The sequence below is a fragment of the Astatotilapia calliptera genome, chromosome 15 (genome assembly GCF_964374335.1).
Source record: "Astatotilapia calliptera chromosome 15, fAstCal68.1, whole genome shotgun sequence".
In the NCBI taxonomy this organism is placed as follows: Eukaryota; Metazoa; Chordata; class Actinopteri; order Cichliformes; family Cichlidae; genus Astatotilapia; species Astatotilapia calliptera.
In genome coordinates, this window is record NC_137436.1 from 22,126,841 (window position 1) to 22,154,747 (window position 27,907).

Genomic DNA, 27,907 nt, shown 5'->3' on the forward strand with positions numbered 1-27,907 from the left:
ATAAAGACTGGAGCCACGGTCTTGCTTTATTATAAAATTTATTATATGTAACATTTCAAAAAAAGCAAAAGCGAGCAGGGAGAAGAACATTTCGATGCTTTTATGAATAAGTTAAAGATAATGTTGTCAGTAATGAAATATGGCCACGGCTGAAATATTATTGTGAAACTGTCACTAAAATTTATAATTAATCAAAAAATGAGGCACACTTTAAAACCCCTAATTTAACTCAGAGGGAAATGTGTCTTTAAAAAAAAGTGATGCCAGTAATTAATTACACCTCACTATTATTTTCTTGTAGACAGTTAAAAATAAATAAAGTTGGAGAAAAACAACAACGGGAAAATGTACACCAGGTAAGAAAAAGATTTAACATTTCTAAGTGTTATATCCTGTAGATACAAAAAATTCAAGTATTTTCCCTAATTAGAGCCTGAGTTGTTTGAACAAGCAAACGCAGCCAAAATTAGCTCCCAGCCTGCTACCGATAACGTGAGAGGCTGATAACAAAATGAGGGAATGCACAAAAAAAAACCCCTCTCTAAAAACAAAGTCACAAATTAAACAACGCGTGAGAAAGTCTGGAAATATTACAAACACCAGTGGGTTTAACTAATGAAATTACTTATGACGTTCCAGAACACTCTTGCTAGTAAGCCTAAGAAATATTGGCATGACGCACCAATTCTTTGGAAAACAACGCCATCCTCACTTTAAAAAAAATAACGTTTTAAACGTCTTTCAGCTCTCCGTCGCACTGAGAACATGTGCCTTCAAAGAAAAGGTTGCGCTTTCCTGCTGTAACTAACAGGTTGTAAAAGGTCCAACTTTTACTTTGAAGGTGAGCATTCTCCACGTGTCGCGCTTTTCAGTTTCAATGTTGCTTGGAGAACATTTTGCAAGTGTTTGCAGACAATCTGGCGTCTTCCATGTAAACTATGGGCAACTGTTGTAATGTAATCAAAATGACCAAATCAATCACCAGAAGGTTTTTGTTGCAGCACCGTGTTCCTCTTTGCAACCAAATTCATGTGCAAACAACCACTCTCCAACCAGGTGGCGGACACACATTTCATCACTGAAATGGTCTCTAGGCCTGTGTGAGTGAGGGTTATGAAAGGCACTTAACTGTCAACTGCTGCAGTTTTTCTGATGTAGAGAACAGAACTGTCATTATTAGGACTTTTATTATAATTTGATAAGAAGAAAATGGAAAACATGGAAACATTTAATTGCCAGGAAAAATTAAATGGCTTTGAATTCAACAGATTCTGGTTGGGTTTGGTTTACAGAGAGAAAGTCTTGCTTCAGTTTCTCAGGGTCAACGATGACCAAAGATCAAAAGAAAAGCCCCTAAACTGGTCATGAGAGAGTTTTACTTTTGTTAGCTTGCATACTGTAATTATGTCAATTTAAAGTTGAACTTCATTATATACGGAGTGACATTCAGACAATTTGGATATATCTAGCCATGTCTAGATGCTTCAAAACCTGGACCAATTAAACCTGTAGTACCTTCATGGCTTGATGTCATTAGTTTTCGTTGACTGATTTTCAACATATACAAATGTATAAGAATAAAAACGTAATATTCATACATATTTTCATTATTCACAGCTGCGTGTTTCAGAGGTCACTTTTTTGACTGTCTCTTGAGGGAGTACAACCCACCGTAGCAAAGTTAAACTCCTGCTATAGCTGCTCTGTCACCGCTTGGCCCGGCGAGTACAGAGCGTTGAACTGGGCCTGACTCTCACCAATCATCTTCTTCAGATGAGAGTTCATCAGAGCCCTTACACAGTTAAATCTAACCAGTCCAGTCTGACCCCCGGATGCAACCCAGTCGTGGCAGCTCATGTTTGGGTTGAAACGAACCTGAAGAAATGAGAAAAGACAGCTGAGAATATTTCTCGTCTGTGCTCTTCAACCAACAACTGAACATCAGAGGTCAATTTACAGAAGAGCAGATACTGGCATTATTTACAGGCAGAAAAGCAGAGGACCAAGTGTGGATCCCTGAGGGACTCCACATTTAATACAAACAGCTTTCTTTGTGTTCTACTAAGGCGACAGTGGTTTTTATTTATAGGCTAATTTCTTGTTTTCTCTGTCCACAGTGAATGACGCAGCTGTAGCTCTGAGTCAATATCATCACTTCCCCCTGATTTCTTTACAGACGCTTATCCACCCCACTCACCACTATAAATCCTCCTGGTGCACGCCTCCCTATATTTTTTCACTTCTCCTTCCCAAGTTGCCATCCTCCTCTTTCTAATCCATTTATCCCTCTCAGACAAAGAGCCAGTCAAAAACCTTTCCCGTTTTGTTTTGGAGCCTGTCCCAAGAAGTCTCCGTCCATCATTTCATCCCAGAGGGCACAGCGACACCCTTCACTCTGCCTCTCTTAAAATTAAACACATCAAATCCTCAAATGGCTGCTTTCCATCTCCCCCTCCCTCCTTCCACTGAGGGTGACATTTTTCTCATTTAACACATCATTACATTCAGCCCCTTTATAGCTGCCCATCAGAGGAGGAGGCAGAAGAGGGAGGAGGAAGAGGCTATTCTTACAGATCTCACCTCCATTTCCTCTCATTGCACTGTTTATCTTTTCCTGCTTTTTCTCTTTGTGTTGCACTACAGCTGGAGTCTGATGATACCCGCCCTGTGTGTGTGTGTTTCAGATACCTTATATAGAGCAGACAAAGGCATGTCATCCAGGATGATCTTTGCCTTCACTTCTGTGTCTTTCATGCGTTTCCACACAGCTCGCCTCTCGCTTCCTGCAGTGGTCCGCTGAAAGTCAGAGTGTATGATTATTACAGTGTCAGTGTGGTCTTCCTCTTATTTCGTTCTCTATTCTACTATAGCCTTTTTCTCCAGTTTGTCTTTGGCCTACATATATTACTTGAACATTCCTTACTTTTTAATAAATATCTGTTTAATAAAAAACAATGAAACCAAATGAAGATAAAAATTAACCCACAAAATCAAAATCTGTATAATGGAGGCAGTATTTCTTTGTAGCCTCTTTGTAGGTCTGGAATTTCAACGGAGGACATTTTCGTCCAACTCTTCCTCCTTCACTGTCGTTCTCATTTCCTGCTTCCTGTGTAGCATCTGGTTCTTCTGTCTCTTCTCCCTGCTGCTCTTCAACTGCGTTTCCTTCCTCTTCCTCTCCTCCCATTTCTTGTTTTTCTCTCTCCGTTGCATCATAAGGCACCATAGATGTGAAGTAGATGGGCTGAAGGGAACAGGTTAATAAAATGGACCGTTAGCTTGTCTCTAAATCTGAGCAATTCTTTCACTGCAACTGGCCACATGTTCAATTCATGTTCTTTGTCTTATTTTCTATGAACACTACCAATTTTATATGACATCTGATATAATGTAAAATGATATTTTTGAAGTAAACATAGGGAAAAATAAAGAGCGATAAAAGTAAAGGAAAAGTAAACTTACAAATCGTCTCTCTATTGTGCGTTTGATGTAAGGAGCAACGTAGCTGATCTGAGGTAACAGAGAGAAAATCACCTCTCCGAAGCTGTCTGCGGTCACCAGACTGTTAATCCACTCGGTGTATGACAGAGACTGCAGGGACGCATAGAAAATGAAATATTAAATCACACAGCACTGCTAAGGAAAAAAAGTTTCTCTCAGTAACTTAGAGCAAATTTCAGACACTCAGGGATAGTTTGAGTAATGAGACTAATTACAGAAGCACAACTAGCCTCGAATGTATCAGTTCCAGTAGTTTTTTTCAACTCACACACAATTAAACCCAAAACACTGCAGCAAAAGGAGGTTTTCAATGATTACAAAGGGTAAAAGAAGGTAGCAGTCTTTATTTTCCTCATCATCAACAAAACGATAAAATACTGTTTTGAATCCATAACTGACACATCCTATACCTTTCCTATTGCTCAATGCCACCTCGCTCTACGCCTGGCCTAAACTATTTAACACCACACTGTTGTGATGGGGGACGTGTTCATTAATCACAATAAAACACGGACTGTAGTTTATTTTAAATCAATTTAATACTAGAGGGCAGCTTTTCTCCCATAAATACTCACTTAAGAAAAAAACGTGGACTAATCCACTGCTGGAGACGGTTCCAAACGAAGGCAAAATGTCCTGACGCTTGGAAAAAAAAAACCTCTGAAACCTACCAGAAAAACTTCTAAAGATTCACATCCTCAGGAGGAAAAAACTGGCTGCAGTGTCAGCAAAGACGAGTGAAATGCAAGACTTGGATTTGACCTTTGAGAGGAATTTCTGACAGTAACAAAACTATGGAATACCTTTATACTCCAGAAGTCTGTGTTGGCCTTAACTACCTTTTATCCATATATATTGAGTAATATTAACATCCTCAAACTTTCTTCATCGTCTCAAAAATGACCGTCGTGCCCCTGATTTAAAGGTTTCCTGAAGTTCAAAGCTATTTTATTTTGTGCTCTGTGACTGAATTATGGGCTGCTGATGACTGAAGAATGGAAGATTACAACAGCTACACTCACCCACACAGTGCCGGACCGGGGAAGTGCAAAGAGCGAGCGCATGTGATGGTCGATGTAATGGACTCCTTGTGAACCTTTCCTAAATTAAAAAAAGAGAGAAAGAACGAGTCATAATGACTTTTTTTATTCTTACTTCAAGACTGCATATGTTGACAGATCGCAGAGGAGAAGTGGGGATGTGGAGCTTGTTAGGAGGCAGGAAGGTCACACTATGGCTAGTGTAAACTCCACTACCTTTGGAGTTTGAATCACTCTGAAAAGTAAGCATGAACTACGATATTATCTTTGATGCTGAATTTTTGTTTTCAATGCTAAATGCAGCCACTCTGTTCATCTTCCAGACTGTTTCTACTACAGAATTTACAAAGCTGTAACCTGAAGTTCATAATCTTTGGAAGGTGCTGGCCATTTTCCACACTTTAACTTTTTGGGACACAAAAATCACAAGTGAGTATGCCAAATGAAACTCAGTTAGGACACTGATACAGTGGAAAGACTTCTGTAAATAGGAGTTTCATGTGGTGACTTTTAGGTTAGGGCTGACACAGTTAGTCCCATGAGCTAAAAGAGCGTACATGAACCCAGCACCAAACCAGCTCCCACACTCTCACCTCTGTCAGTGCGCCACAGGGCAGCTGTGGCTACAATGTAGCTTGCCATCACCAGTGTGTGAATGTGTGTGTGAATGGGTGGATGACTGAATGTAGTGTAAAGCGCTTTGGGGTCCTTAGGGACTAAGTAAAGCGCTATACAAATACCATTTGTATACCATTTACCATTTGCTGACCAGGTGAAAATCTCAGGAGAGGCTGAGTACCTGAGGGATGTGCCAGCAGCTGTGGATCCTACTCTTCAGATTCCTTCTGAATTTGAAGAAGCGATTGTGAAGAAGCTCAAGGGAAAAAATGAACTCTGATATTTTCATTCAAGAGAAAGAATTGCTATTAATTTCATTATCAGTGATTGTTTTGGTTCTTATTGTGACAATTTTCGTTTCCATTAGCTGTCAAAGAATTCCTTTCCCAGTACTTTTGTAGTCTTTTTATTTTAAAGTGCACCTTAGGAATCTAGAATCCAAGTGAACAGTGACTGAGACAAATTTTGATTTGATTTCTCAAATCCTTTCCCAAAGAGCTCTGGGGTCTGATCGTGGATGTTCTCTAGTGTAAATGCTAATGTGTCCCTAACAAAGACAGAGGTCAGGGATTTGGCTTTGGTTCACCCTGGAGTCCACTGCTTCAACATACTGTCTCTTTTCTGAGCATGATTAAATACATATAGCACTGTATTGATAGACTTGTGGCTAGACTGCCTCCATGCTTTAATGTTGGACTCACTAACTCTCTAGTATTTGTTCATTTTGGTTTACAACTGTCCAACATATCTTTCAAACCTTAGAGGCAAATACCAGAGATACAATGTAAGTGAGTCAGATGTAAAGTTGTAACAAAGAAACAGAGACAAGCTTTCTTACACCACGGTGCCATTGTCCTGGGCCATCAAAACCCCCGGTGCATTCAGTGGCCAGTTGATTTCATTGGCCAGACAGCGTTTCTGAACCGTGATGGGATCGTAGAGCCTCCTCAGATCCCATGTCTTCACGAAGCGGTCGTCACCTGTCGTCACCAACAGGTATCTAGAAGACAAAAAACAAATGAAAAGTTAAAGACATGTTGACGATGGGAAAACAGACCAGGATGTTCTGTTGGTGGAAAATATAAATAGGCTGAACACAGGGATTTAAATGTGATGCAGTGCTTGAAGTGAAAGTCATTATTCTCTTTACATTGATCAAATCTGACAGCGGCGTCTGCCATAAAACAAATGAAGGCAGAACAATCGATATAGTCGGATTTCTTTTGTAAGACAAAAAATGCTTTATGAATGTGATGACAAAGGAGAAAAAAGACTTTGCAGTGAGAGAAAAAGAAAATACAAAGGTGTTAAAAACCAGAGCAAAGACAAAGAGAGGGGAGATTTGATCTTTTTCAGCATGACTGTGTAATTAAAAAGCAGTGATCCAGACAAGATACGCGTCCTCAGAGTCTCTCTGCTGCCAGCCAGGAGCTTTTTCTCTCTCTGTGGGATTAATCTTGATCATTTATCCACCTTTAATCCAACTTTAGTTTTATCTTTAGAGAAAACTAAAGTCTGTGGTTCAGAAATGAAGAAAATAGTTTAAAAAGTGGAGGAAAACTGGCTGCTATCAAATTAGGTTCACATCTGCTCAAATGAAGGCTGCAGTTGTAGTTTTAATGGAAATACTAATTACCTCAATCATTACATCTGACTACTTGTATTTGCCAGCTGTTTTAAAGCAGTGTTGACTAAAATGGGTCATTAGTTTGTTTTAAGAGGTCACAGCCCCACAAAATGGGCTTTAGCAGGACCATGTGTTTGAAACTATTGTTACCATTATCTCAAATTCTGATCTGAGGTTAAATACACATTTACAAAATGTTATTTGGCAGTTCTTCAAAAAAGCAAAATTCATGACAAGGCAGAAAATCCTCTGTGAGAGCTTTTACATCACGCCACAATATAAGCCATATTAATCATGCTTTAGGTGAGTCGGCAGGGCTGGATGGGTTTAGAAGGAGATGACGCTGATGACCTCACACTGACCTGTTAGTGGGAAAAATGACATTCTGGACAGTTTTTAATGAAAAACCAATTCTGCTTCATCCCCGATACTGACTTGCAGTGTATATCTGTGAATACTCGTATTAGACACAGGTGATTTCAATAACCTCTCCAGCTCACTCCTATCTGCACATACATCAGCTGACTAACAGAGCACAGAAAAATGATTTCAGGAGACACAGTCCGTAATGGGGCTAAAGTCAAATCCTTAGCTATGACATTTTATTATTTTTTAAATTGGCCATCCCGTTTTCACTTCTGTATCGAGCATTTAAAGTTTACTCACATCAAGAAAGTTGCGAGCAGTTCATCTGAATTATTTCCACCTGTGCTTTAGTTAATTTGGTTAAGTGATTATGTTGGTATACATACTATAAGAAGATCCAGCTTACACAGTGCAGTCCCTCAGATATCACGGGTCTGAGTTAACATGTTAAAGATAAATAAAAGTCAGAAACTAAGAAATCAAACAAAACTAATTCTTAAAATCCACATGAACGATTCTCACATAAGCCCATTATCATCTAGAACCTGTAAACATTCAAGCGTCAGGTTTATGTAACTTTACATACCTTTCAGAGAGCCAGTTGCTGTCATGGTCCTGGGTCGTGTGACCCAGTGTGTTATGCTTAGCCTATTTTGATGTTTATTATTTGTTTAGGTTCTCTAAGGTAGTCCAGCCATTTGTATATATCACCCCTGCATTACGTCTCCCTTGCCCTTTGTGTGTTTATGTCTGTGTGTCTTGTACTGTCAAGTTCATGCTGTCAGTTATGTCACCTCCCCCTGTACTACGTCTCCCCGGTTCATGTCTCATGTTTCCTGTTTTACTTTGAAGGCCTGCATTCACTGTCAGTGTATTCAGTTTTACTCCTCCTGTCCTGTCGTTAAGTTCATGTGTGTCAGCTGCGTTCCCATGTGTGGTCACTTCCCCTGATCATCCCTCATGTGTATTTAGTCTCTGTGTTTCATACAGTCTGCGTCGCGTCGTCTGTGTTCCCACCCTCCGTGTTTCCATGCCTGGTCTGTTGTCTTCCAAGCCATAGCCTCACCATCGTTTGTTCCCAGTTCAGGTTTCTGTTTAGCCACGTTATCCCTGCTGTATTTGTACACCTTGTTTTCAGCCATATTAAAGGCTCGCCTTCTGTTAAAGCTCACTCCCGTCTGCTCACTCGTGTACGCACCTGGGTCCATTACACGCATTCTCCACTCGGTCCGTCACAGCGGACCGTGACAGTTGCATACCTGCAGCTTGCCTATTTCTGGGTGTTTATTTGTTATAAGATATGAAGAATAAATATTGGTGACATGAAAAAACAGCACAAAATGTCCTCCATAAACACTTGAAGTTTTTGAGTCAGTTAACTATTCCAAGCGGGGAGAGTGAACTTTAGATATGAATGGAAAATCACACCAGGCAGTGAGACCTCAGCAAGGCTGCAGCCTGAAGGTCAGCGCATGTTGACTTGCATAGAGCTAATTCAGGTTGCCTTGTCTGAGTGGTGATAAGGACGTGGCTGCTTGCCCGGCCTTGTACCCTACATTCTGAATTAGTGCCTGAATACAATAGAGGCAGGGCTCTACTGCAACTCTGTGCGTTCAAAATTTATCGTCTCGCCTTTAGCTCCGAGTACCAGAGGCGCCAACAAATCGCCTTTTTAATTGGCTGCGAATAACAACTACCAGAGTAAAGTAGATGAAGGAAAAACTGATGAAATAAAGACACAAAGATGGGATCACTGGGTGACTGCAGTATTTTCTTTAAGTTTTACTGAGCTTTGAAATTCTATTGTACTGTTACACAAGCAGTGACCTTTAAAGCTGAAAATAAGGCCAATGTGAAGGTGCTAAAACACTGCAGTCCCTTGTGACGCTGCCTCAAAAAGTGAGTCAGTTCCCACAGACTCCCGTTAACAGCATTCAAATTTACAGCCCAGTCTAAAATAATGTATTTATTTCCTTTAGATATAATTTCTCCTTTTACAGTAAAAGTACAGCTTTTCTGAATAACTTGTCTAACTGGATACAGGCAAGACTTAAAGTTAGACGTGTGTTTACTTTGACTGACAGCTGTAGCTGGCATCTTGACATCTACTGGATTTGTCTGCCATGTTTGTGCTGCTGGAGCCTTTGCATTATGCAATATGTATATTTGGTGTGGAAGATGGTCACCTCATAGCATGAAGGTCCTAGGTTCAAATCCAGTGGCCAGCTGGACCCTTTCTGTGTGGAGTCTGCATGTGTGCACACCTGTGTGGATCAGCACACTTGTATTCAAAAGGTTTCTCCATGTAACGATCTGCTAGGGAGTGTGGAGAGTCATAGCTCCGCCCCCAGGGCATGAAGCAGGTATGGCGGAGTTACAGGCCCCAGACATTCAGAGGCCCCAGAATACGAGGACCCAAGGAGGACCACCACCGGGGCAACCGTGCCACCCTCCTGGGAAGAGCTGAGGAGAGCCCCAAACGAGAGGTCACCCAGCAGCCATGGAGCAGAGGCCAGAGCGGGTTGCAGTGACGTGCCCGCGGGTCTGCCGGCAGCCAGCTGTGCCAGAGAGGCCTGAGGGCACCACACCCCCTGGAAGGGGCCCAGCTGGGCGCCAGGCCCCACCAATCAGCCACCAGGAGTGAGTCGGTACATACATGATGATTGTAAATTTACTGTAGGTGTGAACAGCTGTCTGTCTCTATGAACTAACTCTGTGATAGACTGGTAGCCTGTCCAGGGTCTAGCTTGTAACCTCAACAGTTTATTCTTGGATATAGTTTTTAAGCAAGCATGTCACCTGACAACTTAGTACTCCACCCTCTCGTCCTCATAAGCATGAACTGTTCAGCTATCAAAATTCAATAAAATGCATACGGCATAGAGGCATGACAGAATAAAATCTTGATTTTGAAGTCACAGTGTTTTATTTTGATCCAGAGAGAGTTTTGATATTACGCTCACCTGGAGGCAGGACAGAAGGCCAGGGACCGGACTCCATTGTTGTGAGCAAGGATGCATCTGTAGGGCAGCAGACTCAGCGACCTGTCTGACTCTCGCACACGCAACAGCGCAGACTTCGCTGTCAGATCCCAAAGACCTACTACACCTGGAGAGAGAGTTGAGGAGAGAACAAGAACAAGCGGAAAAGTGAAACTACTGGCATAAAACAGTTCTTTAATCCATAATCTTGACTCATAGTTGAATCAGATCAGCTCAGGACTGCTCCTTTGTTTATTCTCTCAAACAGACAACTAGTTAATCAAGAACATCTGCAAGAAATCAATTCATACCATCATAGAATCCAATAGCCATTATATTGTGTGGTTTGTCAGGAAGCCAATCCATAGACAGGACGAGCCCGCTCATTTCATGGTGAGGGGCTTTGAAGGCGCCCAGCTTCAATGTCACCACTCCTTTAACCTGCAGAAAACAAAGGTCATTTTCATTTATGTCCTGTCTCAACCTAATGGTAGATACACAACATCAACAGGGCTGTGACATTATGAGCATCAATGAAAAAAGACAGTGTAAATGTATTTTAACAGGTTCCTACCTTGTATACTTGAGGTGTTTCAATGCCTTTACCTGTGAAAACACATAAAAATCAATTTCTTTAATACCCAGAGATTTTTTGCTAACTGTTTTTAAAAAGTTTCATTTTTTTAAACAAATGATTCACTTTGATGCACAGGTAGCATGTACCTTTACTGTACATGGACCCATCATATTTCTGTCATGTAACCCAACTCAAAGTTCCACTCTGCTATCTGAAATGAACCCTGACAGCTACAGTAATGGTTTACTGATGACAATAACATGAAAACTACAGAAATTCACACAGTGAGCATGAATGTAGTGCTGGATGTCCCTTGAAGATTTTTCTGTAAGCAGTGAGAATAACAGGCTCAGCTAAACATCGACGGCCCTGACTCGGCTGTCTTCAATCTGAGACGCGTTCACTTAGTGTCAGATGTAATTAAAGCTCAGCTGCAGAGCTGTGATGTTACATGTCAAGAAGCCCATTTCTAACGTGTTAATATTCTGACATTTTGGGACAGATTTTCTAACAAGCTATGCCAGAATAAAACCCTCTTTAGGTATTAAAAACGTCTCTGTCAGGATTTACCAAAGAGTCGTAGTATTAACTGTGCGACTGAAAGGTGTAGGCGTGGTGACTGCCGTTTGGCTCTCATTATTGCACTGTGCATTTGCAGGACTTTCCCTTTCAGAGGGTTAAAAATATTTAAGTTAATTGTAAGCTTTTTCTTTCCTTTTTTTTATTTTGTGCACAATGCTGCTGTTACAGTTGCTGCTAGGAGCTTTAATTTATTTGGACTGACTGAGAGAGATGTTAACAGACTGAGTGCATTACTAGTGGAAGCCCACTCTTGGCAGATTGTGTTGGCCATTATTGAAATGATGCGTTTCAGTTTATAAATTAGCACATTGACGGTACATCACCTGCAGAACTTTCCCATCACTGCATGTTGCAATTTTTTCCCACATAGTAAATATGGCCCTTTGAATGCAAATCTCACCATTATCATAGAGCAATGCCAAATGATATTTTACATGCATAAAAGGCTACAGGCTATATACAGTATGAGCAAAAGGAATTGACTCTGTTATAAAGAGTTCACTGAGAGGTGTAGCAGGAGTACAAAAGCAGCACATTTTTACCCTCACCATGTTTTTGCTATACTACGTGCCAGCATATTTAGTGTTGGTAATGTACCTTTAGCTTGTTAGCTAGCTTTTCATACAGATTAACAGGAATCCTGACATAACTAGAAGTACAGACAGAAGGTCTTGTATTCAATTCAAGGATGTAAGAGGGCTGATGAAGCCTTTCACTGCTATCATAGGGCGAGAGGCAAGGTAGGCTCAGTCACAGGACTAATACAGAAAGATGCTACGGCCATCACCTATTAACACCACATAGGTGTTTTTTTTAACTATGGTAGAACATACAAACTTCAGCCACAGACTCAACTCGAACCCAGGACCTTGTTACTGTGAGACTATACTGCTAACCATCACACCACCCTTAAATAACCTTAAAGGTGGAAAAAATATATCTTACAGTCAAGAGGATTTGCACATTTATAAGACCCAAACAGATAACGGATAAACTTTACGAAATGACTGGATATTTAGTTTGGCAGAAACTCTCCTATCTGTGTTTAGGCAGTCGCTGTGTTTAAAAGCGGAAAACAGAAACACGGTGTCAGACTTTTCCAGATCATTAATTTTCTCTCCTCCTCCAGTTTAGATTACTGAGAGTTTAGATTAATAGTGTCTTCTTCGCTGTTCCACTCCCTCCATCACCTCACCTCTGCCTCAGAAAAATACACAATAATATTTTATATAAACCTTGTTGTAAATCAACTCTTGTTCTTTTGGCCCTCCAGATCATCAGTGAGTGATTATTCAATATGATGTCATATGTCTGACTAGGGTGTAGCAGAAGTTTGAGAAGGCTGGTCTGACAGCGTGAGGGTGATAAGTTTTAACCTTCTGGGACATAATTGGCTCTCTATAATTGTGAAAATCACATCAGTCACATTAAAACAACCTCACATTGTGCAGCCTTCTACCAGCTCGGCATGCAGCAGTGTTTACTCACTTTTCTTGTGAACAGTTTTAATGTTGTGAATAATTCATTCCTTCATTTTCTGCAATTTAAAGTCTGGATCGCAGGAGTAGCTGTACCACCAGAAATGTCCTGACCTCCCTCTAACTAACTAACTATAGATTTTCCTTCTATAATTCCAAGGCTACCGTGACCTGGGGGTACCTCCGGGGTGTCCTTTTTGTTAAACATGCCCAAAACACCAAAGCAGGTATCCTAGTCAGCTGCTCAGACTGACCAGCAGCCCCTTACTTTATCTCTAAGGCTCAGATCTTTTGAATCCCAGTCAGTTCTACACAGTTAAATAGCTGCCGTCATTTGTTTTAACACAAACTTCAGAGTTACTAATGTTGCAAAAAGAGAAAGTATTATAATGAGCTGTGATGACAGATATTCCCATATGGTGAATGATTAGACTGTATCAGTTTTTTTCCCTTTTCTTAATCAACATTTTCACATACTTAGCTTTATAATTATCACATAATTTCCTCCTCAAGATCCACTGCACAAAGCACTTAAGAGTTTGACTAACTCTGGTTTTGACTATGGTGCAATTAATAATGATTATCTTAAAAATTTTCACCTGATAAACAAAGAGATAAAGGCTGACTGAGTGACTGTGTCTAACCGGTCAGCTGTGTTAGCTGAGCAGAAACAGGAGCAGCCACAGACAGAGCTTAAAGACAGTAAAATATGCTGAGGATAAATGGTGGTTAGTCTGTTGTAAGGAGATAAACAGTGTCGATGCTGACGAGAGTCAACTGAAAGGGGAAAAAGAAATGTGTGGTGGTGTCCATGTTTTCTGACATTGCCAACTCAGTGAATCTTATTTATATGAAATGTTCCAACTTGCTTTATATTAATTAAAGAACAATATTAAGACTGGACTCTTTAAAAATTTCTAACCTAGTTTTAGAAGCATTCATCTTTAATTTAAAAAAATTACAGTATTTTGCAATTTTGCACACTTTAACTTGGCCTCTGTGTGACCTCCTCCATCTTCTTCCCTGTCCAGTCTCAAGTAAGTCCTTGATGACTGACAGAGTAAGGATACAAGAAGTGTCATCTAGTAGGCCTAAAATTCATAGCTTCCAACACTAACAACTGGCTCGGTGATGCATCTTCTTTGTCATTTCAATTATAGATCCTTGTCTGATGGAGAATGGTGCTGTAAATTATGTGCGTACACTACCCCCTCCTTCAAAACCTCCAGCCACCCCCCGCCCTCCAATTCTGGAGCTTTAACAGCCTCCTCCTCTCATTCACGCGCTCATTCATTCTGGTGACTGGATACACAAAAGCCATTTATAATTATCTGTTGCAAACAGCACTAAGGGGTCAGGATGAACACACACACACACACACACACACACACACACACACACACACACACACACACACACACACACACACACAGTTTTAACCCTGTCCAAAGCAATTTCACCTTCAACCCTTGCAGCCGATATAGAAAGATTATATTATATTATATCCACTTTTGGTCCCGTAAGCTAGGATAACTAATCTGCATTCAGTCGGTGCTCGACATGTCAGCCTCAAAGAAGCTATTAAGAAATTCTCTGGTATTTTTTCACTTGGTTAAATGTACCTCTCCATGTCGTCCCCGTCTCACTGCAGGCACAGCAGCATAAAAGTGACACTTTGCCTTTGAAAAACAGTCGCGCTGATGTTAGCCATTTTTCTACTTAAAATAAATTTAATGTCAGGGAAAAAAACGACCACATGTGACAGCAAAATTATTAGTGAAAAAACTGCAAGAAATGTTAGACTGCTGCTTACAATCACACGATTAAATGAATAATTGTCAATGCTTCAGGACTGTGGTGCTGCAGTTGCTGTTAGCAAAGGTGATGGTCACTGAGAAAAAACTGAACAGAGATAATATGACCAAATTATGCTTTTTATCTTTATGAAGGAAGTGCAGTATCAGAGAAAAACAGTATGTGCTTTTACGGCTTGAACAGGAGTTTACTTGTGAGACATATGGTGTGTGATTTTAATATTGACTCATCTTAGTCTGTTTAGCATTTAAGTTGGGGCAGATTTTGCAGCTTACAAAATAGCGCTATTATAACCTTGTGAGTGCTGTTAAGAAAAGAAAAATGAAGGTACTGTCCCACTTGAATGTCTATTCTTTTTATTCTCAAGACCGAGGTAACATCACTTTCATATAAACATTCAGTTTGTTCTTTTGAAAATGTTGGCGCCAAGTGACAGGAACAAACAGTCTTTAAGCTGTCATATTCTACATGCACATCTCTGAACCTCACTTATGTCCAGTTCCACAAATCTATGACACTATGAGCATAGTGCATGTAACAGTCCAGAGTATTCACAGCATGCCACCCAATGGCTCCACTTATGGAGCACTTTTCCCAAAACTAAACATAAAATCAAATCTGAGATGAGATCTCCTCTTGTGTGCTTTATGTGAGAAAAATCAAATAAATGACAGTTACCTGATTCTGCTGACAACCTTTCAAACCAGGTTTACCTTCAGAAGGAACCTTTCTGGAGACCTACACTATAACACATGTGTACATTTATTAAAGATATATTTGATATTAATTGACAGGTATACAACTGCAGGTATGGCCATGCAGCTGTAAGGCCCAACTTTCCACAGAAATTAGTTCCAATTCCCTCTTCTGCATTTATGCTACTGCTTCTTCCAGATAAGAAAACACACTGAGGTTCTGTTATATCGCTCAAATAAGATATGCAGCCAGGCTGTGCTAGAGGCCTCCACAGATGCCACACAAAGTTCAATATTACATTGGCTTTACTAAACCAAATAGGTCACATGTCTATAGTTATCAGCTCCATGAACTCAGATTTTTCCAATCTAAGTATGCTAGAATAAAAAGGTTGATTTTGGCACTAGGTAGCCAATTGCAAACAAGTACAGATTGCGTGTAGCATATTTCTCCTCAGGTCATCAAACTTCAGCAAAGCTATACAGGATTATAAAGATTCTGATCATCTCCTAGTCTTCCTTAATAGGGTTTGTGGCAACATTAAGACATTCATTACATTAAAAAATATTGAAGGAAAACAAATGTTACGATTGCTGTATTTATGAAAATTTCTCAGTGTAAGCTAAACAAGCTTTTGCAGTAGTAGTTTGTGTGTGCAGCCATCTTCAAATGTGGGTATTCAGTAACCTTTCAATCCAATAACTATAACCTCTGGTTGCAAGCAGGGGGCTGATGGAGTAGCCCTCTGGAAACTGAGCCCAATGATCCATGGCTACAAAACAGAATGGAAACTCGAGTCCACGAGGGAATGAGAAAAAATTAAGACCAGAAATGTCGGGTCTCATTTATCTTTTTATGTCCAAACTGAGGCATTTGAAATACTTCTTAATTTCAAAACCAAACCATGTGTAATACAGTGCACATAATGTTATAATGATCAGAGTACAGGCAGTTGTACGGTCACCTATGCAAGCCATTACTGGTGAGATGGAAAACTGAATCATAAAAAGGCCCAACTCCAGGAACCCTTTTGAAGAATTCTCAAGCTGTGGCCATGATGTAGGCTTCATACTTTTACCCAGTCATGGCTTCCAAGTCCAAAAATATGATGCAAAATTATTTTATTTAGTCCTTTTAATTAATGTTAATGTAGAAGAATTTAATGTGCATGTCTTTCATTGGAGAGATCAGGTGATTTAAAGGGGACCTAATGTGCTTTATTTCATATATGGTGTTAATGTGGTGGATATTCATATCAAACATGGCAACATTTTCAGATAACGAAGTGAAAGTATCAAAGTAGCTGTCCCTATGAGCCCAAAGCTTCTGTTACACTGTGGAACTGGGAAGACATGCCCTACAAGATAAGCTTTAATGGGATCTAAAAAGGTTGCGTCCACTGAGATGTAACACAAAAATGTGCGTATTTATATGTAAGGTGTATGCTATACTCATGATCTCACAATGGTGTTTTGTTCAATCAGATTAGCCTGAACCGCTTTGAGGATACTGACTGATAAACACACTCACATGCAGACATAACTGGGTTTCTCTCTATGATGGATGTGGCAGATAAGTTCGTCATTAATCTCGTTTGTATTGTCTTCTATCAGCAGAGCCCCAGAGGCGACTGACAGCGCAGTGATCTGAATAGACTGGACCACAGGCTCCTCCATCCATAATGTCATCATGTACTTACACTGTTGGACAGTGTTCTGTGTGTGTTCTGTGGCCATTGTGAAAGCTGCATGAGGCTGGTTTCTTGTGGATACTGTTGCTTTGTCAAACACAAGCTCTACCACGTTTAATGAGGGTCACGTCTGATATGATGGATAAGGTGCTATTTGATTGATTACATACTCGTGCTTGAGTTCATCAGGCTGTGTTTAAATGTGTGTAACGGACTACAGCTGCAAGTTCTCATTAGCTATTTGTTCAATAGAAAATTAATTGGCACCTACTTTGATCCTTTTTTGGCAAGCTGTCAAATATTCAGTGGCTTGTGGTTCCTTGTTGTGAGGTTTGCATTATTTTTACTGACAAATCTGAGCTTGACAAAGATGGCAATGCCATTTTTTTTTCTTTTCTTTTTACACACAGGGCAGGACACCTTTGTCTTGCAAATAGAAAACCTGTATGGGGCTCATGTAGACAAGCCCATGTGGGACCCACAGCAGTTTTGCCTTTTTGAGTCTCTATGAGGATTTTCTGTTGGCAACCCAACCATAGTGGGGTGAGTGAAAACTCATATCGGGGCTCCAAAGAGCAAGACTGCTGTGGGCCCTGTGTCTTTGCCCTGCCCTGCATGTTTACTGGCACATTGCTTATAGTAGGGAAACAACATACAGGGAAATTTGACTGTTGTGGAGATGATGAACCCACAGAACACGTGTTATTACACTGTCAGAAATATGAGACTGATTTAGTCAATATTCTGGATCTTAGTGATACACTGCAAAAGAACTCAAGAAGTGACGATAAAGATAATTAATTACTAAGATAAATAATATATTTTCACAAATTCTTTGACTTTGCTTGGTGAGAAAATGTTTACTTTCTTTTACCACAATGCTACTAAAACAGATCTGTAATACAAAGCAAGTTCAAAATAACCAGGATAGATTTTTATTATCTGGCATCACTAAGCCTAGCAGCTGCAATCATGTAGGTCACGTGACATTTTCCTGTGAGCATATTATTGAATGAAAGAGCTGAGATTGGTACTAGGTCATAAACACAAACCGGGCATGACGGGAATATTACCCAACACAAACAACATACTATGACTGTACATTTGATTAAACTCATCCAAAGCCAGGAGGGTGGAGGAAAAAAAAACTTTCAGTAATTAAGGATCAGGTTGATGGGATTAATGTGTTACTCCAAAGCCTTTTTTTTTTATCATTTTAAGGTCTAACATTTTAAGCGACAACACTGGTGGCATTTAATGGTCTAAGGAGCAACTACAGGAAAAAGTGTAAACACAAAACTTAAACCTGTAGGGTTACTTGGAAATCTTATATTAGATCTAGAATGAGCTACAAGAATTTGGTTCTTTAATGACTGTTTTTATATGACTATTTGAGTTTATAAAGACAAACAGAAAAATTAGATGCTTTGAAACTGCTTTCAGCCAAAAGGCACAAGTTTCTCAGGAAAAGGGTCCAGACTCACTCGAAAATCCTGTGATATCATGAAACAATTGTGCCAATATTATCCAAATAAACTAGCCAGCAGGTGGTGGGTTTATATGTTCACCTGTTATCAGGAGCAGGTCAGGTCTACAGGACAAGATACCACGGGGAGTCACCTTTATCAAACTGAAAACTCACAGAGGAAGCTTCAACTTCAGGTTTAATCCTGAGCCCTGAATTCTGTTTCACAGTACAGGCCTTAGAGCTTTACTGTGATCACAAACAATCCAAGGGCTGCATGGTGCATCCAAAGACAGCGTTTACATGCCAAACCTTCTGATTTGGCGTGCGAAGAAAGAAAATGAGCTAAGCTAATTCATAAATAAACAGGTATAAAGACATCCAGTGTTTTTATAGTGATGCGCTGATCTATAAACCACCAGTAACGCACTGCTTCAGTGCATCCCTATGTCCTCATAGGATACAGGAGAAAATAGACACCCAACATGCTGACTTCAGACTTTAGAAAGCCAACAGTGCCCTCTGCTGAACACAGGACACGCTTCATTTTTACAAGTAAAATACTTTAGATGGAGCAGTTATAAATGCTGCAAAAAAAAATGTGTAGGGGAAATCACAGCGAGTTATGATCAGTCTTACCAGAGTTTGGCTGAGTGATGTTGGAGTGCAGAGCATCAGGGTGGGGTATGCTATAAATGGTAACCACCCCGGTGGAGGTGGCCACTGCCAGAAGACCCAGTCTGGGTAAGAATGGAGCCTTCAAGTGTGAGGGATTGATACCACGTTAGGATGTTATAAGATTTCATCATTTCAATATCAGCTAAAAGCTAAGACACTTCATAGGAAAAACACCTTACCTTTCTGGCACAGGTGGGAAGCTCCCAGCCGCCAGCAGGACACCACTTCAGATGCCAGACGAAGCCCTTATCCTGGGCCAAACTATAGACCACAACTGGCTTGGAGTCTGGTCTGTTTGGACAGAGGTGAAAGAAAAGAGAACATAATATAAAAAGGCTGAAGTTTCAAAGACAAATTTCTTATAAGTTCTGGGAACATCTCACTGCCATCTATGATGTAGACAGTTTGTTTACAGAGGACTATTGGACTTTTTCTGGAAGTAGTTCAAACTAGTCAATCAGTCAAGAGACTGACAGACAATAAGCTTTTATAATATAATATTTTTATCAGTGATTTCCCACTCCGCACATTTCATTTGTACCTGTTGCCATACTTCAGTTTGCCCACATCCCACAGCTGAATGAGTCCAGTTCCTGTGGATGTTTTGTTGACGTAGTGAAAATCATCCATGCGTTGATGACAGGACAGAGCGATGTACTGGGTAGCAGGAGCACCATCAGGTGTTGGACACCACTCCAGAGCCCACACTGGTCCACCTGCATACAGCATCATGTCCCAGCGTTCTGGGTGAGGGGGAATAGATTCGAACCTGCCAGTTAACAGAAAAAAATGAAAACAAAAAAGACACCAAATGCTTTATTCCCCCTCGCCTACAAAAGCCACCAAAAAATCTGCACCATGTAGAACAAACTGCAAATGATCACAATTACATATTTTTATAGGTATGAGTTTTACTAACAAACAAATACAAAAAAGAGGTTTTCTTTGGAAATGTATTAGCAGCAGTTATGTCTCAATCGAACTGTTCTTGACATATCTGAGGGAAATCATCAACCGGGGGTAACTACACCGCGATCACTGTCACCTTTTGAGTCTTTGCAGAGGTGCTTCCTCCTTGTTGAGTCCTTCCCTGGACACTTTGAAAGCAGCTGAGCGAGGCGTCTGAGGCAGATATTTCTCCAAATCACTAAATGAAAGCAGAACACACAGACTTTTAATAACTTTTGTGCATATCAGCCAGAATAACACGTCCCTTGTCCAGCTCCCTTTATGAAGCCACCAGACCAGCGCAGGTACATAGTCCTGCGATGGCTCTTCTTTATTCACTAGACTGGCTTCTTCTTGGAGCCACACTTTTCAGACATCATCTCAGCAACCCCTCCTGGCAGTTCCTTTGTTTTTTTATTGTTTAACCCTTTATTTATCAAGTGCTTTTTAAATGACCAGAATTCTCTTAGCGATATTGTTTGAGACAAAATTCAAATTGTTTCAGAAAGAAACGATGACAAGCTTTTGGGGGGAAATCAGTGTATAAAAAAAATCAGCTCCGCCTAAATGTTACCACTTTTACTCACATGACCTTACTTTTCACTCATTATAGGCTAGTGAGAAAATAAAAATTGTTCCTGAAAGATGAGAATTATTTTGTCATTTTACAGCCAAAATGACAAAATAAGTCCATTAGGCCTGTTTGAATCCCAGTTGATTAAGGGTTAATTAGGATAAAGTATCAGATTTGGATGACTCCTTACTATTGTTCCTATGCAGTTTAAAAGCCTTATTTGAACTAATGAATGGATATAATGCAACTATGAGGGCAGGATGGTGGTGTGGTAGTTAGCACTGTTGCCTCACAGCTGGAAGGTCCTGGGTTCAAATCCACAGTTTGGGGCCTTTTTTGTTCACACCAGTCTCAGCCCACAATTCAAAGATATGGGAAATTTTAAATGTGACTTTGAGTCTCTCTGTGTTGTTCCTGCCAAGAGTATAAAATAGTCTGAACCTCATTGGGTTACTTGAAAGCATATACAGCATATCTCATTGCATGACCATGTGACAACTGATTGATTCAGTAATGTGACTAAAGGCAGGTGACACTCTGGTTAACAGGTCATCTTAAATTGATCCTAGGTGTGCATGGCTGTCTATGTCTGTCTGGCCCTGTGATTGAGTGGTGACCTGTCCAAGGTGCAGCCTGTCTTTGCCACTGTCAGCTGGCAGAGGCTCCTGCCCACCTTCAGTCAAAAAAAGTGGACAGATGTCCCAACACAAACTAAATAACTAAGCATCTAATGAAACAGTCAGATAAACACAATTGCAGCTAAGACTTTCTGGTATGACTTTTGTGTTAGAATTTCAGTGAATAAAATAAAAAAACATTCAAAGTTACTTGGTAAAGAGTGTTGGGTACGGTCGTTGTAACACAGAAAATAAAAAGGTATATCCAAATAAAACTTAATGAGTTATTCAATTAAAACTGGATTCGACTGTATTAAACGAACAAAGCAACAGAAACTACCTTTGTGGGACAGGAACCCAATCCCTGGTGGAGGGCACCCACTCTGGAAACACCCAGCTGCTGTAGTGCTCTTCCCGACTGCAAGCACAAACATCAACAAACACATTGTTAAATAAACAAACAAACAAGCAAGCAGTTAGTCAGTCTGAGACTTACTTATTCAAAATGCTGAAAAAACCTCAACAAAATCAACCAAAAAAGGTGAAGTTTTGTAAGCTGAAATTTTGAGATAACCCAAAATTTGACTTTAAGAAGCTTTCAAAATAAAGGGTTTGAATGTTCAAATATTCCAGTGTCGTTTGCACTTCAAGACTCATTGTGTATGTCGTCACAAAAACTGATGTATGAACTAACAGCAAAAGGACAATGTTCACTGGTACTTCACGAAAACAAATCATTACTGTTAACTGACTGCGACTTACAATTTCTTGGTGGTCTTTGCACTCTCCAAAGCAGTTTTCATGATAGGGGTGTTAAGTCCATTTTGGGCTTTGACGAACGAGCATGTCTGCAGGACAGAAGGAGACAGGATGAACTCATTATGCACATGTTCTTCCTTCTTTTCTATGCAGCTGCATTAAACTTAGAAATTAAAATGTTCTGGTCATTTTAATCAATAATAGTTTGCACTTTGGTTTAGTCTCAGAAAAACACAGAATCTGATGAATCAGAATCTGATGATTTATGTTTGATATAAAGTGCTCATTATAATGACTCATATTTATAAGCCCAGGTTGGTATTGACAAATCACAACAGTTTAACTTTTAATTACCATCATCAAGCAGATTCATCTTTCTGTATTAGACTGATATGGAGATACCGTACTGAAGTAATGTACCCTAGTGCACTGCATGAGGTCATAACCAGTAACTGTGCCATCAAGTTAAAATGAGAAAACCACTGACGTTGTTATTGTTGACGTAATAAACTGGAGGATTTTTTCCACGTTTGTCACAATTGGAGTCGAGGTCTGAGTCATATGCAGCTTCTTCGTCATCATCCTCCAGCTCCTCTGCATCCTCCTCTTCATCATTATCTGGCACAAAGTCTTCGTCTTCTGCTGCATCACTGTCAGGATGTTTCCTCTTTTTGCCTTTACCCACTGCAGGAATAGAACGAGGGATTTAAGTTACGGTGCACAGAGATCTTTACTGATATTGGCAGAAGAAGGAATTTTTCTGCACTGCTATATGAAATTTTACACTGCATGTAACTTGTGAGATTGCAAAACACAACTAACAACTGACATGAAATGCAATGTTGACACAACACTCTAAACAAGTTCAGACAAGTTCATTAATATAACTACATCTATGCCAGTTAGTCAACTCCTGCCGTTTGAAGTGCGGCCCATTTTCAGACGGGAGACACGTCTACAGGTCTTAGGTCTTAGGCTACGTTCACACTGCAGGTCTTAATGCTCAATTCCGATTTTTTGATCAAATCTGATTTTTTTGTCTGCTTGTTCACACTACAAATAAAATGTGATAGCAAACGCGCTCTAGTGTGAACCCACAAAGCGGCGCAAAAGAAGATGTCACACACAACATGCTCTGTTTAGACCCAGACCAAACAGTACTGCTTGACTGATGGCCCTTAATATAAAGACTTGTTTCGGACTTTACGTTCCCCAATTTTGCTATTTACATATGGCCTAATAGTTATCCTTATTGCTGTTTCAGAGAGGAGCGGTGCTTCAAAGGATAGTTGCAGATTTCTGTGAGAATCTGCAGATTATTCAGTATAAATAAAATGTTTACGTTGTCTTCCCAACAGTTTCACTGACATCTACACTGGACGGCCAGGAAGCGTTCACGATGTCTTCTCCGGCGCAGATAATTGGCGTCTGTCTTGTGTCAGTGACGTAAGAGACGGATTTAATGCGACATGACCGTTCAGAGAGCAGTTGCTTTCTAAAACATCAGATATGTATCGGATTCAATACCACATACAAAAGTGACCCAGGTCGGATTTGAAAATATCGGATTTGTGTCGTTCACACTGTCATACCATGATCGGATATGGGTCACATAGGGTCAAAAAAATCGGATTTGATGCGCTTTCGCCTGCAGTGTGAACGTAGAATTAGAGTGGTAGCAACCTCACTTAACTCTGTAAGAAATAGGTAAAAAGATGAATAGAATAGAATTCAACTTTATTGTCATTGCACATGTCACAAGTACAAGGCAACGAAATGCAGAAACTGTCTGAGGTAATGCTTAGCTGTGATTGGTGCCCTGGGGAAGAGAGACGGCGAGACTTTCACTGTACCTTTGCTTGCTTTGGGAGTTTTCTGTTCTGATCCAGTATCTTCGCTTCCTGGCTCATCAGTTTGCCCAAATAAGTCTTTTGCCAAATTGTGGAGGTACTTCAACGCCCTGGAAGATTGAGGTTACATTATTTTTGAATGCCTATATTACCATTTATATGAAAAAAATGGCTTTAAAAATGTTTTAAAGACAGAAAATTTATTATTTTACAATTAGCAATGTATGCTTTTATATAGCTACATAGATGCATGTAATTAATGTGGGGATAAGTGTACATGTAACCAAAAAATGAAAGTCTGATTGTTAGGGTGTAATTATCACAAAACTAATAGTGAAAGTAACTATCACCAAAGTCTGGAGTCACAGTTCAGACTTCCTGTGTTTCAACTGATGATGTCTGATGTAAAAATGATTTAACAAAAAAAAGAAGAAAAAAAAAAGGTGACGGTGTTTCGCGTCATTTAACCTATGCGACAGCTCAGTACTGTAGGCGTATCTTACGCTTTGGCAGCTCCTCTCCGCCGCCGGCCACCTTGTCCAGTCTCCTCCTCAGGTTCCTCTGCATCCTTTTCTTTAATAACTGGCTTCACTTGTTGTACATACTGCTTCTTTACATACTTCCTCTTTGGCTTTGGCGTCCCATTCTCCTGCTGCACCGTATCTTTAACAACACCCTCTCCATCTATAAGGTCTACATTGGCATTGCTACATTTTTTTGCAGGGGTTTTCTTAGCAGGAGTCCTTTTTGACTGAGTTTTCTTGCCTCTCAGTGGTTCATCAGCCACTTCTGCTGTAGTTTGTCCATCACACTCTGTAGGTGTTTTATCTTTTTTTTCATTTTCTCCATCTGGAGTGTCCTGTGCGGCAGCCTTGGATTTTCTACTCTTTGTCGGAGTCTTCTGAGAAGCTGCTCTTCTCCTTCCTGAGCTCTTTCTAGGTGTTTTGGGTGAAAGGTGTTCATTCGTTTTGTCATCAGTTTCATAATCCAGATATTTGGGATTTTTCTTTCGTTGTCGTCCTTTTGAGCTGAATATTAAATCTGCACCCTCCTCCAATGGCTTCTCTTGCCCTGCAAGAAATGTGACATTATCATTCCACTGAATGATGTAAAATTGGGTTAATGTGACTGGAAAGTCATTGCCTGGTCAACATTTCCGGTTTGGTAGTGCTGGATTCCATCTGTTAGCTGAACATGCATAATATGAAATCAAGTTCCAGCAGTGCTGCTGTGCTAGACAGGAATGAAAACTAATAATAGAAGAACAAGGTGTGAATAGCTCTTAAAAATAAAGTTTGAAAAAATCCTGAAATATTATTTTCTCATCCTCTGTAATCTTAAAATAGATGACACCCCTGGATTAGACCATTTAGAACATGTTCCTAATTTGAAGTACCTCTTAAATCTCAAGTTTGACAAACCTTGTGCAGATTCAGTGGGCTCCATATGCTCTGGGTTTCTGATTCTGTGGTTCTTCTTTTAGGTGCCTCCTCATGTGTAGAGCCAGTTCCTTCTCAGTGTAGCTTTGCAGCTGCACAGACAGAAAAAGAAATAATGTATTACTTAATGTATAAAATAACTGTCCACTACTGCAATATTTAATCAAAATAGCTGTTTCTTCCTGCAGTTTGGAGTTGTACAATGGACGAATGAAAGTCAAAACAGATATGGCTTTTCAGTGTTTTAAACAACCTTATAGACTTCTAACGACACTAAAATAATTACAGTGCAAAAATTGAGTCAGGGAGCCGGTGTTTTCTACCGATATCAAGTCGATAAGCCGCTGTCTACAACCTACACACCAAACCTCATTCAATAATGTGACAGTTTGACTCTCTCTTCCCTACTCACAGTGAAGACGTAAAATATACACACCGATACTTAAGGCATTTAATGGTTAAGGCCACACGTCAATTCGGCATATGTTTTCAATGTAAAAATATAAAACATCAAGTTATTTAAGAGATACACATATGTCACTAGTTTTTAAAACGAGTCACATTGTCTTAGTTAGCCATGCTATTGAGCTAACACATTGCTAATGCTAACTGGATATAGTAGCAGTCAAGTGTATCATAATATATTATAATATACTTAAAAATCGGCCTCTAACCGGATAGTAGCACGTTTAAAAACTCACCATGTGTAGTGTTACGGTTTCCTCCTCGGTGGCGGAGGCTGAAACACCTCGTTCAGAACACGGGAAGCTAGAGTCCAGCCACCCGGGATCGAATCCCAACCTCAACCACCAGAAACCACGACATGTAAAGTCACCGGAGCTTACCGGGACACAGCCGTCATAAAAATCATGCCGTTAATTTTTTCAAGGAGGGCAAACTACAAACATTTTCACAGTTGTTTACACCGAGTCAGGGAGCTTTCCGCTTTCCTTACGTCAGACCGCCATGTCACTGTGCAAGCACGGAGGGTCACACCGCCCCCTATCAGCAGAGAGGGAAATTACACTGATTTGATTGTACAGTGGCGGAGTTCCACGCTGCCTTAGGAGGTGGAGGTCATTGAAGCCCAGAGGCGTATGGCGAGGAAGTCGGGACACCGCCCTGGTGCTCAGAAGGTCCCATTACACTGGATGTTTATCCTGATGGTCTTTCAATGAAACGGACATGTTATACAACATCCATCATATATTTAACTCATGGTTCGATCTTGTGAATCAAAACGTTTTATCCAGTAGTCATCTTCCTTATGAAGTTAATTTTAGTTCTCCCAGTGTGATTAAAATAGGCAGAGGGGTATGCTAGGGAATATATTACTTTTACTTTGCTTACTGTCATTTGTGCCAAACAGACCGACCCCTCAAACAGTAACAGACACTTAACCATTAATTCAATATTCAAAGTGTTTATTGTCATGTGTCACAAGAGAAAAAGGCATTTCTCTGTGCAATGAAATTCTTTCTTTGCTGTCCACCCACAGATGCTGATTAATGTGTACAATAGAAATAGAACATAAATACAAATAGTACAAATAAATAAACAAAGACAGAAAGGGAGACAAAATATGGAGATTTGAAACAGAGATGTGTGCAAAAGAGCTACAGCTTTATATGCTGGCTTAATATGTAGGATGACCTGATGTGCAAAAAAAATTATCATCATTGTTCTGAAGGCAACAGTGATGTTGCCTTCAGAACATCACTGTTGAAGAAGGAGTTGTTGAGTCTGGATGTTCTGGATTTCACACTTCTGAACCTCCGCTCCGAGGGCAGAAGTGTGAACAGTCCGTGTTGGGGGTGTGTGGGGTCTTAGAGGATGGAGGCAACTCTCCTCTGTACTCTGCGATGGTAGATGCTCTGCAGAGAGGGCAATGGAGTCATGATGATCTTCTCCACAGTTGTTATCACTCTCTGCAGGCGTTTGCGGTCCATAGCAGTAGTGCTGCCGTACCATGCAGTGATGCAGCTGGTCACTGTGCTCTTCAAGAGCCTGCTGTCAACCAAGAACCTGCTGAGGATTTTGGCCAACATACCGAATTTCCTCCGCTGCTGAGCCTTCTTGAACAGCTGTGTGGTCTTCAGTGACCAGGTGAAACCAAAGGCAGTTCAATCTCAGACTCATTGATGTGTTACGTATTTATCTGTCAGAGGCTCATCTGGTCCTCATTAAACGTCTAGAGCTCTGCTGCATTCTCACTTCCCCTTCACTTCTAAGAAGAAACGAAGAGCCACATTGTATCAGGGCACTAATGCATTTCACCTGGGTTCTAGCTGCTAATGCTAATGGTCACTGCAGTAGTATCGCCATGTTTTATTGTTGACATCAAGGTTTTCTTGTGTAGAAAGAGTTTTTTGAATTTTGACCTCTTTACATGTGTGTCTACAAACATCATCATGAACACTGTTTTCTAATAATAAACCATATGCACAGAAGAGCTAAAGTACTGCAAACACTTATCTCTACTAACAGTCTTCACACCTTTAACTTCCTCTCTCCTGTTTTTGATCAAGATATCTTCAACTTCTGTACAGTCCTTAAAAACTACAAGTGAGAAGAGAACAAGCGAGTCTGCAATTCACATGAAATCT

General features: G+C 40.3%; 1 protein-coding gene across 1 annotated transcript; it reads right to left on the bottom strand.

Annotated features, from left to right (window-relative positions):
- Positions 1 to 19: 19 nt before the first annotated feature.
- gtf3c2 (general transcription factor IIIC, polypeptide 2, beta) lies at positions 20 to 26,324 on the bottom strand. The gene is made up of 20 exons (XM_026194716.2): positions 26,003 to 26,324; positions 25,284 to 25,393; positions 24,366 to 24,933; positions 23,866 to 23,972; positions 22,500 to 22,696; positions 22,016 to 22,101; positions 21,594 to 21,671; positions 20,160 to 20,261; positions 19,656 to 19,883; positions 19,294 to 19,405; positions 19,076 to 19,193; positions 10,708 to 10,739; positions 10,445 to 10,574; positions 10,116 to 10,260; positions 5,998 to 6,159; positions 4,524 to 4,602; positions 3,463 to 3,591; positions 2,987 to 3,244; positions 2,689 to 2,796; positions 20 to 1,875 (listed from the first exon to the last, which is right to left on the bottom strand). The coding sequence occupies exons 2-20, from the start codon at positions 25,306 to 25,308 to the stop codon at positions 1,693 to 1,695; spliced, it is 2,847 nt and encodes a 948-aa protein (XP_026050501.2). The 5' UTR covers positions 25,309 to 25,393; positions 26,003 to 26,324; the 3' UTR covers positions 20 to 1,692.
- Positions 26,325 to 27,907: the final 1,583 nt, after the last annotated feature.